At 41.4% G+C, this 13,069-nt stretch overlaps 1 protein-coding gene across 2 annotated transcripts in view; it reads left to right on the top strand.

The window, feature by feature from the left end:
* The window catches only part of CAMKMT (calmodulin-lysine N-methyltransferase), a 410,220-nt gene extending 403,311 nt beyond the window's left edge, over positions 1-6,909 (top strand). For both annotated transcript variants that reach the window (XM_061155491.1, XM_061155490.1), the window contains 2 exons: positions 246-377; positions 6,318-6,909. In XM_061155491.1, coding sequence (XP_061011474.1) covers positions 246-377; positions 6,318-6,395 — 210 coding nt within the window. In that variant the 3' untranslated portion in view covers positions 6,396-6,909. The remainder of the gene's footprint in view (positions 1-245; positions 378-6,317) is intronic.
* Positions 6,910-13,069: the final 6,160 nt, after the last annotated feature.

Below are 13,069 nucleotides of genomic sequence, written 5' to 3'. Positions count from 1 at the left end.
TTACATGCATTGTTTGAAGGTGATAAAATACAGCACTAGACATTTAAATATGACATTTTTCTATTATTTGATGTATGTCTATCCTGGAAGTTACTCTCACTGTGTCTGCCCATCCTATGTGGATATCTCAAGACAATTTTGAGTTTTCTACCTGAGAGCCGTACACTAAATGCTTTGACCAATGTCTGTTATGTTTGGTTGCCTTCCAGTTTTAAAATGTGTGAATTTCCTTTTTAATGTTCTAGGGGAAAGCAATGGTATTCGCCCCACGCCGAGGGAATACTTTAAACCAGTTTTGCATTCTAGCTGAAAAAGCTGGTTTCTCTATCCAAAGACATGAAAATTATGATGAACACATTTCAAACTTCCACTCCAAGGTTAGTTTTCTGCTTGTGTTAGATAACACTTTAATCCGCATTGCATTTTGAAGAGATCATGGTCTTTTTGGCAGGTAACCTAAATATTTGATTAAAGGACTCCTTAGGTGTGCTGCTTCTGAACGGCTATTTGTATCTGGTTATTTTGTGTGGCAAAGCCATCTTTTATCTTTGCATGTCTAGAAGGATTTTACAGAAACCATTCCTGTTTACTCTTTTCTCTGAAACTAACTAATCTCTTCATTCATAATAGACTGATTTGTAGGATGCAGGGGAGGTGGCATAGAATGAATGATAAACAAGCATTTATATTTTAATGAAAAACCTTCAGGTTTTAAGTAGGTTAAATGCTTAGCTGCAACTGAAATAAATAGAAGGTGAATGTCTAATTGTATCATGTTAGACTGTAAATCTTTATCTCTACTTGCTTTATGCCTGGGTCAGTTGGCAGTTTGAGACTGTTAAATCTCACAGAATTTCACAGTTGTGGGGTTATATGTCAGATCGAGGCACTACAAGATTTAGGTCAAAAGCACTTATCTGAGAGTGATTTCTAAGCTTGCTTACATAAAGCAATGTTATCAGCCTTTTTTATTATTTATAGGTATAGAGCAATATAGGACACTGAGAGGCCAGCGTTCCACTGAAAACTTTTTAGGAATCTCACATTTGCTAATACATATCACAGTTACTCATATAACATGGATTTCTTCTGTAATTTTGTGCCTTACAGAAATCTCCTTTCTCTGAGCTAGTCTGACCTTGGCAACAGACTTTGACTTGTCAATTTTGCAAGTCATGACTGCAGAAAAGTAAAGGCCTGACCTTATTTTTCTCCTGGGAAAATGTGTATAGCATTCTTTATTACCCAGGACTATGATATAATGTAGAAGTGTGCTGACTTTTGAAAAATTATATGCAAAGTAAATCTGATCTTCTAAGCAGTAGAAAGGAAATCTTCACTTTCTGGAAATGGGTTCATTTCTTGGGGTCTCCGGGGCTCCATTTAAGCTCCTGGGGGTGGGGGGGAAATGTTGGTTTGTGAACTGAAAGGGTTAAATCACTTCCTCTCACTGATGGAATCAGGCCCTCTGCTTACAATCAGAAAATAAAAACTAAGTGGCATGTTATGCAAATCTTACCTATCTCTAGAAATGATGTTCTCCTTTTTTCAACTCCTCTCTAGAACAAAAGGAATGGCTTTGAAGGCTTTACCTGGTCCAGGAAGGGTCTCTCCTGGCCCCCTGGGCTCTTCTACCTAAAGGGATAAAAATGGCCTTTTTCTCCAGGGTGGGGCTAGAGCTACAGGGCCCAGCTGACAGCTGCTTGACATCCTGTCATTCACTTTCCCCCTTAACCAAAGGACAAATGCTGTTAGTTTCTCAGTCATAGCTCAGGAGAGCAAATGCCCCAGGTCTCTCCAACAGCAGAAAATTTCATTATACCTAACACACTCTGTCACTTCTCTGCAAAATCTGAAGTGTGTTAGAACATGCCAGGCATCCAGGTCCTCGGCGGCCACCTCTCCTTTGTCTAGAGCTTTAGATTGTCAGCACCTAGTGGGCAGCAACCTCCTCTTTTTATTTCCAATGTTAGTACCCTGCTAAGCATGGCCTGTTTATCCACAGGGTCACAAAGAGTTGGACTCGACTTAGCAACTGAACAACAACAAAACATGCCTCTTAGATTTATACTGTGCACCCCCAGTTCAGTTCAGTCGCTCAGTCATGTCCGACTCTTTGCGACCCCATGGACTGCAGCACCTAGGCTTCCCTGTCCATCACCAACTCCGGGAGCTTGCTCAAACTCATGTCCACTGACTCAGTGATGCCATCCAACCATCTCATCCTCTGTCGACCCCTTCTCCTTCTGCGTCCAATCTTTCCCAGCATCAGGGTCTTTTCTAATGAGTCGGCATTTTGCATCAGGTGGCCAAAGTACCCCCCAGTACCCTATAAATAATCATGGTCTGATTGATTGGTCCCACAAAAATACATTTCCATGAATAGGTGGCCTTAGTGTTTATTTCATCATAATTGCTTCAAAGTTCAGTTCCCTACCTTGCTGACACTGGACTAAGCAATAGTTGCCCTCCTCTTTGGGTTCTTGTGACAGGCTGCATTTGGCTCTCAGGAAGTAGAACCCTAGGGGCATACTCTACAGGCTTGGGGCGCTGTACCTAGATGGTATAAACGTGCGCCCATGATGTATATTTTTCATGATGAGAGCAATTTCAGCTGACTTGCAGTCCCCCTGCGTCTAGGCAAAGAATGCCTCTTATCCCTTCTGTACCAGAAGCATAAAATGCCCAGCTTTTTAGCTCCAGCAGTGGGTTTAACCGTGTGCTGACTGGACGGAGAGAGGCCTCCAAGGACTCAACTCCCGCTCGCTTTCCAAAAGGAAGGTGCCCGGAGAGGAACTCGCCCAGAGGCCAGATACAAAGCCGCGGACCCGGCTGCAGAGAGTGGGGAGCGTCCCTGCTCCTTGCCGAGCCCTCGTGCTCATCAGCGGGGCGCAGGAACGGAGGCCGAAGGCAGCACCCGGGTCTCCTCCGGCCCCTGCCCGCCCCCGGCGCGCCCCGGGCTCCGGGGATGCGTAGGGGCCCGCGCGGCCGCCGCGATCCTCCGCCCCAGCCGCTTTTGTTTGCCACGTGCTAATAGCCGGGGCTTAAAAGTTTTCCATCTTGAGCGGCAATCAGCTTTCTTCCTCTCCATCCCTGGCCAAACCCCCATGGTCCCAGGGACGAGCCTACTCCCAAACGGAGGAGCAGCGTTTTCCTTCAGGCTGCGTGTTATCCTCTTAGCCCTACTGTGTTGGAATAGAGCGTAACCAGCTGGAGGACTGTAAGACGCCTGATAATGCCGCTCTTTTCCGCTGTCCCGTCTTAATCTTGTTACACAAATGGTTGTGAAGAGATTCATGAATTTTAATTTTGCCCTCTGCATTAGTGCCTCACGTCACTCATACACAGCTGCCTTCTATGCAGAGTTTTTCACCCCTCCTCTTACAACAGGGGAAAAAATTAGTTACAATCTTGGCAGTAGTGCAAGGTTAAAAAAAAAAAAAAAAGAATCTACAGATTTAGGCAACCACCCATGAAGCTGATTAACAGTCATGATCAGGAGGAACAGCTTTGCCTCTTAAACTTTTCACCTTCCATTGTTAACTGTGAAATTTTATTTCCGTTAAAAAGCAAGCCTGTAATCAAAACGGTGCCATTCTACACTTTCTGCCAGTGCTTTTGTTAAATTGTGCCCACACCGTTCAGTCACCATACTCAGGAGCCAGACAGCCGAAGGTGTAGTGTGTTTTTAAAATATTGCCTCTCTGTTCGTCCAGGCGTTAGGGAGAAAAAACAACACTATTCCCTCTCCCACCTCACCTCGTCCTCTCCTCCAGGCTAGTGATCAAATGCATTGCCCCCGTGGTGGGGCTCAAAACGTTTAGGATGTTAAGACAGCCAATTGTTTAGCAAGCTAGAGACTTGACTTGGAGATTACAGCTGGCTTGAAATAAGTTGATAAAAATATTCTCCATTATGCAAATATCCTTTGAAATATAATTCTACATGTCATGGTTTTCTTTTCCTTTTTTTTTCTCCCCAAACTTTAGCAAAACCAGCCCGTGTGTTTATTTTCTGTATTTTTGTGTTTAGCCAGGAAAATAGGCTTGAGCTCGGCTGTGAAGTCAGTACATTGTGTTAAAAGCACGGCCATATTGCACTTCTGCTTATCTATTCAAAATGCCACTTTACAAGTGGTGGTGCTTATAATCTGTGTGGTGTGTGTTGATAATTGTGGATACTGTAAAGGGTAAACAGTCTGAACTTCACTCCCGATGCTGCTGTTCGCACCGTGGTGAAGCTGAACGTGTTACATCCAATTATGAAGTAAATCCTAATGTCACTAATAGCAGCTATATAATTTAGTTCAGTCCTCAAAGACCCTGTTTTAACCTATGAAATTGAAAAATTGTTTTATTCACAATTTGCTTTTTGTTCATTTTTTTTCCCCAGGTGTTTTATTTCTTAAAATTATAATTATTCATTGGGCAAAGAAGTATAGCCTGGGTACATGGAATTTATTCTTAAACCATATAACATTCCCCCATTGAAGCCAGTATTTCCTAACAGCTTTGTGTGTGTTCAAGTGCACTCACGTAACAGGCTGGATTCAGAAATGATCTGGGGTGTAGGGCTGCCTTTGAGGGTTTTCAGCGCTTTTCTGTCGTCCTTGTGGTATGAAGGGCTCACAGTCCACACAGGGCTGGCCCCTGGCCCCTTCTAGCAAGGAAGCCCCCGCTTTGGCCTCCAGAGGTCAGCATAGAATCCAAGTTAAAAGTGATTTCTAACCCATATTTACCAAAGAATTATTTATCCCACATATTACCTCAGGGACTTTATAAAGAGCTCATTTGAGTCTCTGTATATTAGTGCATTGTGAGTGAGTAGGTCAGCTGACTCACGCTGAGTAATCAACTTTCCCTTATCCCCAATCCCAGAGGAAGAATTTAGCTAGCTTGGCCCCCTCTTCCCTCTGTAAAATATTTCAGTGAGCTCCTTCTATCACTAGGGCAACTGGCAACAAAGGTATTTATGGTTGGTAGGTCCCGGTTATAGTGGTTTTGTTTTGGGAAGTTTAGGAAGCCATTTTGGGGGCATTTTTTAAAATTAAAGAGTGATGTATGTTTAGGATTAACACTATCGGGACTTTGGTGGCAACAAAAATCTGTGAGGATCTCTCTAAATAGACAACTAACCATCTGTAAGAAGAGCAAATGCCATCAAAGAAAACAGAGTGAAGTGACTTCAGCAATTGTACCACCATCAGTTCTTGGGCAAATGGACTAGAAAGTAGAGACCAGGCTGGCTTTATGTTCCCCAGTGAAAAAGGAAAAACAGGATCATTTCTGTTGTCCTTAATAGTGAGGCACGTCACAGTTTGGAAATATGATTTAGATGAAACATGCCCTTTAGAAAGATTCCGGTTAATGTGTCGCAGACCTGTGAATGCAGGAAAGTGTCATGCTGGAGCCATTCACTTAGATTCAGGAGAGGGCAAGGTGGGATGTTTGTCTGATTTGAAACAATAAAGGAATTGGTTCCATGTAAAATGAAAAGAAATACTTATTTCCAATCCTTATAAATTCAAAAATAAATTCACAGTTAGCTCCAAAACACCAGCTTCAAAAATAGCAATTTTGTCTTTATAAACAGCAACGTATTATTTGCTAGAATAAATATAAATACGACTCTCAAAATTATTCTAGCTGAATGAGGGGAAAATGCACTTTAGATTTGAGAACTCTGATTGGACTTTTGAATCTATCAAGGGAAGGCCCTCAGAACTTTACCTGAGTGTAGTATTCAAAGCTTGCTGCTCTAATTGTTGGAATATGTTTTCCTCCTTGGAGACAACAATTTTTGAATTACTTGTCATTAATATTAAAAGCTCGAGGAAGCGGCTGGAAAGCCTTTGAAATGTCTTCGGCCCCACCAGCTTGTTGCTTGTGCTCAGGTGTGCCGCAGGCTCTGAATGATCTGAACTGCCTGCCAGCCTGATTCCTGGGGCACTGGCAGGGGGCAGACAGTGGGCAGGCGCAGAAACTTCTAGGCCGAATGGCTGATCCGGTGAAGATGAGCGAGTCCCCAGCTGTCCCTGTTCTGAAGTGTCTCAGAGCCCACAGAGGTTACAAAAGCAGCCTGGCTATTTATTAAAAAAAAAAAAAAAAAAAAAACCCTACCCCTACCAAAATAATAATAATAATTTCTAACTCAGCCCATAGTATTGTTACTGCCACTGAGGACCGCTTTGAGTTGCCTTTTTTGTGGTTTATTTTTCCAGAACAGTGTTTTTAGACAAGAAGTCTTCCTTTTACTCAACATTACAATTGACTAGTGAAAATTCCTCTTTACCTTTTTTTCTCTATTATTGTTTTCAGTTGAAAAAGGAAAACCAGGATGTATACGAAGAAAATCTTCATTTCCCGCTTCTGCTTATTTTAACCAAAGATGGATAGAAGCTTAAACAGCTCGAAAGATGAAGACAACATCAAGTGCACAGGCAATACTTTCACAAAAACAGAAATCTGTAATGGGTATAATATGCAGCAAGCTGTTGGCTCCCTGAGATTTTTAAACCCCCAGGACTTGGGCCCCTACCACCTCTGAGACATTCCATGTGTGGGTTATGGGGTCCACCTGTCCTCACCCACGTGACTCTCCAGCCATCCTAGATTCCTCTTTTTTCCCTCCCCTGTTGCTCTTTCTGCACCAAACCTTTGTCTTTGAATATGTATAAGCAGCCTATGTGAGATTTGAATGGGACTTGTAAGCCACCCAAATATTTTTCCCTCTCAGATTGAGAGAGAATTTCTTTTGGTGATTCATATCCCACCCCACCCCACCCCCTTTAGAAAATATCCTGGTCTTTGTTGTATTTTTAGTGATGGTCGTTTTTCATCTGTCAAACCAGCAAACATGATGATTCTTTCCTGGTTAAAAAAATAAATAAAACAAATCTTTCAGATCACCCTCAAATTAATTGTATTAAATCTGTCATCTTTCTCTCTGCCCCCCACTCTTTTTAATGGCTGTCTCTCTCACCCATTCTCTTCTTCCTTTTAAACAGGATGTTTTTTTTCCCTATAGATGTATAAGAAATGACTACATCAGCCCAAAGCCTCATAAACTGACCGTTTGTCCTCTGGACACAATAGCGTGGCCAGCCCTCTGCTCCTCCTCTCCAATTATGTGTGATTAGTCTCAATGTGTTGTGTCAAGAAGGAGGAGTGTGCTGAGTGCTTATTATCTGTTTAGGTACAAGAAGAGCATATTTAGGCTCTGACTATGAATGAAAAGTGAGCCTTTATCAGGGCTCAAATCTACTGCTGTTCTCCAGGCCTCTTTCAAAACAGGTCCTTCCCAGGGAAATTTTTGAATAAATGGTTGCTAAAACAAGGTGGCAACCAGGGCGAGCTTTTAAAAACTCAATCACACAATTATCCGATTGAAAGTAAGTATATATGGTTCTATGCCGTGATGCAAGTGTATGGTAAACATTTAGTAGATGCTACCTAGGATTAAGAGAGAATGACTTTTCTGCAGGGAACCCAAGCTTCTCCTTGCCTGGTGCATCCCCACGATGCTCTAATGCCTTTTGTGGAAATTCAGATGTTTATCTGTAAGGAATCATCTGTACCCACTTTGACAGTAATGTCAGTAGTAGGCTAGCCATATAGGGATACTCCTATCTTTAGTAGAGGCAAAGCCTGTATTTAGCATGGTACAATTAAAGTGAGAGGTGAGAGGAGGTGCGGGGGGTGGGGAGCGAGTCCTTTTGCATGTTAAACAAACTTAGCTGTCATAAAAACAGCGACTCTCAAATGTCTTCTCTGCTCACTTCTATCATCAAACAAATTTTTCACCATCAGTTTGCATGTCCTTGTATTCACCACTTTTTCTGCTCCATTAGAGCACCTAGATGGATCTTGGAAGGCATAGGTCAAGTCGCAGTTAGATCATACATTTCTTTCTCACAAAAACTTGAATTGCAATGCCAAGTGATGGGCTAACATCACAATAACAGCAATTTATTCCTCTTTGGATAAAACAGCAGTCTATTCTCAGTGCTAGATAAAGACCAGGGCAATGCAAACCAGCCATTTAGCTGAGTAGTTCAGCTAGTGGCAGCTCTCCTTTGGCGACTGTATAGGTTGCACACTGGCTTCACATTTTCTTGTTTAAAAAATTAGAATTTGGAATGTTTTAAAAGGCAACGCAGGTAGTTTATAGTGGTGAAAATACAGAGAAATGATTTCTTCTGAAAAACGTGCAACTAAATTTGCCAGACAAAGGAAACCCATCCCTGCAGTAGCATCTATGGTCTATTCCTTTTTTTTCTTGTAAAATATAGAACAGCAGAACCACGAGACTATTTCCATTTTTTTCTCATGAAAATACATGAATTGGCAAGAATTCAACTTACATTTGTGTGTTGTGGGTGTAGAAATCCAGTGTTTATTTCACTGGAAGAAATTGTATTTTAAAAAGTTTACTAGTAGTGTATTTTTTTTTCTTAATATCTGAGAATAGTAGGGTACAGTAACCTAAGCTTGAGACAGGGTGTAAGAATTGAGCTATTGCTACCCAAAGACATTGAGTAAAGAAATACACACATTATGTGATTAAAACCTAGAGAATCTTGTGTAAAACGTTAAGGGTTTCATAGACTGTCTTTTAATGGGACCCTCACTTGAAGATATTACTAGTCCAGGCTCTTTTGGAAGTTTGTAAGAAACTAACATTGTGTAATACTGACTAGTTTAAAAGTATTCTTACTTTCTCAGATTTTGGTGAGAAGCCAGTATTGAGAGGGAGAAAAGATACAGCTATTTTACACAGTTCACCCATTTATATTTCTTTAAAACTTTATGATTAAGAATTATTTCTTTATGATTAAGAATAATTATTAAGAATTATTTATGAACTTTACACAGTTCATCCATTTACATTTCTTTAAAACTTTATGATTAAGAATTAATTAAGTACTGGGTTGCATAATTGCAATTGAAATACCACATTCCATAATTGTCTGTGTAATTGTGCAAGTGTTTGTTTCAAAACAAAGCCTGTCTTTGAAATTGTAAGAATTATTATGATATTCCTGCTCCCGGTGTACCTGTATCTTCTGAGGAAACTCACTAATCTCCTTTGTCATACTAAGTAGATTTGGTTAGATGTAAGAATGTTTCTAATATCGCCCGTAGTCAGTTCTAAAGCAGTGATATGAACAGCCACATACAAGTTGGTTATAAGAAATATATTTTATTTTATAGCAAGACATACACTGTGAATTGGGATAAAAGTGCTAGAAAAGACTGCCTAAGAGGCTGATGCTATTTTATATAAATTGTGTATTTTGTTGGCTTTTTGACTGAGCATGAAAATGTAACTTCCATTAGGGAAGGGTAATTTAGGTGCTCAGTATTCAGCAGAAAACTTGTCGGGCCATAAAAGCTTTTCTGGCTGGTTCCTCGGGTGTTTGCAGAGAAGAGCTGCCCGCCCCTTGCTGATTTTCCCTTTGGCTTCAGTATGGGCTGAATTTACCACTGCATACCTGTTGAATCAATTTGGGGGATCCAGCAGTTAACTGAGTGAATGGAAGGATTAGTGGCCCTCTGGAGCCCTATTTCAACAGCCAGGTGTCTTTCCTAAACTAGTTAACTGCTTTTGACAGTTGGAGAACCTGGTTTTAATACCATGGGTAGGAGATTGTTGCGGGTGGAGGGGGGCGGGGTTGAGGGTGCGTTCCTTCTCTCCATCTACAAATGTGGGGCATGCCTTCTTCTCCGAAGGGTTAGATTTCTTCTTCTTCTTCTTCATTTTTAGTAGGAGTGGACTGTCCCCTTGCCTCAACCCAGCTTCCATGGGGTCTTTGTGCTTAAGCAGCCTTTGACTTGTTTCCAGTCCATGCCAAGCAACTGGGTGGCATTGTCCAGCGGGACCCTTCACTGGGCTTGAGGAGGGGGCAGGATGCTCACACAGAAGATGGAGTCATGTGTACGTAGACACACACAAACATATACACACACACACAGGGAAGATAGACCTGTTTAGACCCTCGATCTGGGCTCCAGATTCCAGCTATACTCCCTACCCCAGATCAAAAACCTCCTGAGTTCAGACTGTATGAAATATATAACTGGACGGAGTGTAGCCCAGAGAGGAAAAATTGATTTGAAAGTCAGATTGGGTCTGCTTAGAAACTGAATTTGGACAGAGGGCAAATATGTTTTTCCTGAATGGACTATTTCCAAATTAAGAAGGAGCCCATTGGTGTTTAACAAACCATTACGCCTGAAATGCCATGTTTAATTCTCAGATTTCGTTTTACCCAGAGACCTTAACTGCCCAGGCTGTGACTAAACGCTCACTGTGTTCTCTGCCCTGGAAGTCTGTTCATTTGGAGTCTATATTTTGCCTTTTTTGTCCCCCTGACTTTTCAATTAATACATTTTTTAATAGATAAAACAGATCATACTGTGACTTTTAAAATGTCAAGCTTGTAAACAGAAATGTAATAAAATGGCTAATAGGAGATTCAATAGTTAATAGAGGGCCTGAAGTGTGAGCAAATACAGTAGCTGCATATTGGAAACTGTGCAAGTGAAGATGGCTTTAGTATTGCAAACTGAGGAAGAAAATTGTTTTTAATTAGCACCTTCATAAGAACTGCTGATTAATACTGTTTTGTTTGGTGAAAAGCTTTCAGCTGAGTAATTTGTACAGCCATTACAACAGTTTTGTTAGAGCGGGACTCCTGTTGTTAAACACAAACAGCAGATGATAATGGTGGAAGATGAGTTTGTCATGTAACAATTTACCTTATTGAAAAAAGCTTTATATTAAGCCCAATACAGTAGGTACCAGCAGAAATCACATATTTTAAATCCTTCCAAAATTGCAGTGTGCCATGCTTGTATTTTTTTTTCAGGGACTAGAAGCAGATTTTATATCATTTATAAAATTATATACACAATTTAAAGATGGTGTAGCATGGACAGACCACTTTCTCAGCAGCAGTTTACATCGGAACGGTAAAGTGGCCGGGTATTCAAACACTTTCTAACTACACAAAGCAGGTTGGAAAATGGAATCCTAATTAAATAATGTTACTGAGATGTAAATGTGCATTGGGACAGGATGTAGGGAAATAAGAATTAGTGTTTCGGCGCTCGGTGGGTTTATCACACGTAGGATCTTTTTTAAAAAAAACAAAACAAAACAAAAACTCTTTCTCGAGGAAAGTTTAATTAACCTTTTTTTTTCCCCCTGGAGGTGTTTTTAAGCAATCAGGGAAAGGAGTGCCCATTCAATGAGACCTAACCAAGGAATGAGAGGCTGGTTTCAGTGAACTCCATCAAATGGATAGTGTCCTAGCCAGAAACATGGGAACTTTTTTCTTTTTAAATAAAATGCAATGGCAAAGCATATTTGCATTAAAATATTACACTAACCCAGGCTGGTAAGAACTGTAAATTATTGGAGTGGTGTAATAGAGCATGAGTTCTTTTTTTTTTTTTTTAAGACAGGCCTTTGGGGTAATAACAAGGGTTGAGGCTCACGACAGTGCCAAATAAGCTTTAGACAGCATAATAGTCTGCAAAGAAAGCCACAGAGCACTAATGTGAAGGAAGAGCTGTCCACCACATGCAGCAAAAATCACCAAAGGTCATTTTATGGTAGCAATTGTGACATAAAATTGGTGGTCATGCTACATGTCTAATACTCAGCACAGCTTTATAAATGATGGGCCCCTAGCGATGGCTGTCATTAAGTGCTTTCATCATAATAAACTTTAAACTGTTGGCTTTATGAATCGCCAGCTAGCTTCAGCTGTTCGTTGGACGGAGCTTGCAGTGCCTTAAGTGTGGCAAGATCTATTAGGAATTGCAACCATGTTTCAAGCGTACTTGGCTTCCCCACTCCTGGGGTGATTGCTGCCTATTAAACGGCGTCTGGGAAGATTTTCCTCCGGCAATCTCTGATCAAGAGCTTTTTTGGGCTTTGACCTGCATTTCCTTCAAGACTTTCTCTGAGGAGTTTTCTAAGAGCAAAACTCCAGAGGATTTATAGCCACTTCTGATTAATACCTTTCCAGTTTTTTCTAGCAACACTCCCACTGTTGCATAGAGAAAAGCTTTCATTGTTCCTGAGGTGCTTATTTGTGACCTTTTCTCTGCTTCCTGATTCCCTCTAACCGTGTTCTCTCAGCGAAATCCTCGGCGTGGAACCAAGACAGTCGGTGAAGTTGTTACAGCTGGAGAGACAGAGGAGGAAAGAGAGGGAGGCTTTTATATTTTTAAAGAATTACATGCAGAGCAGCCTGGCCCCCCCCCCCTATTTAAATACCCGCCGTGACGTCACGGGCCGCCCGCCGGACCCGAGGCATCCCTAATGAGCCCTCGGTGTAAACCGAGCCGACACGTAAAGATTTCATGATTCGAATTACACTTTCATTAACCTTTAGCTTAGGAAGTCTTTTAGTTTCCATAAATCTTACAGTGGCTTACCGTCTGTCCTACTGATGTGAATAATAGATGTTTAGGGAAATCGCTCTTTAAAAACCCAGGGTATTTAATTTACAAGGGCTAAATACATATTTCAGAATCACTCGGCAAGAACTTTAATTACTTCTTGTTGCTTTTTGTAACTTGGAGGTCGCCCCCGCCCATCCCCCATCCCCGCTCCAGTTCTCTTCTGCTTGACTCAGATGTTTTTGAGATGGTGAAAGCTTTCAATGTCTAAGTCTCTGCCTTAATACTCTTATTAGTCTTTTAAGCTAAGTAATGTCCTCAAGATAGTTCCGGGGATGTCTCAGGTGTGGACCATTACACAATTAAATTAGCAAACCTGAGGGATTGGATTAGGACTCAGCAGGGGACACCTGGGGATGCCAGGGCCTAGCTGAGTTTCCGACTAGCAGGGTTCTGGCGATGAATAAATAGTGAGGGTCAGCCCGCTAGGTAGACTCAGTGATAAACTTGTCTTACCAGATAAAGTGTTGCAGATTAAACTATTTTACCCCCCTGGGAGCAGGTCTCTGTGGCCATAGGAGTGTGTAGGAAAACCATCAGCCGATGTGTCAAGTGGAAGGGAAAACTGAAATTGAAGGATTCTTGGCTTTTCACAT

This window comes from Dama dama, chromosome 11, assembly GCF_033118175.1.
Source record: "Dama dama isolate Ldn47 chromosome 11, ASM3311817v1, whole genome shotgun sequence".
Classification (NCBI taxonomy): Eukaryota; Metazoa; Chordata; class Mammalia; order Artiodactyla; family Cervidae; genus Dama; species Dama dama.
This window is presented reverse-complemented; position numbering and strand designations above follow the sequence as displayed.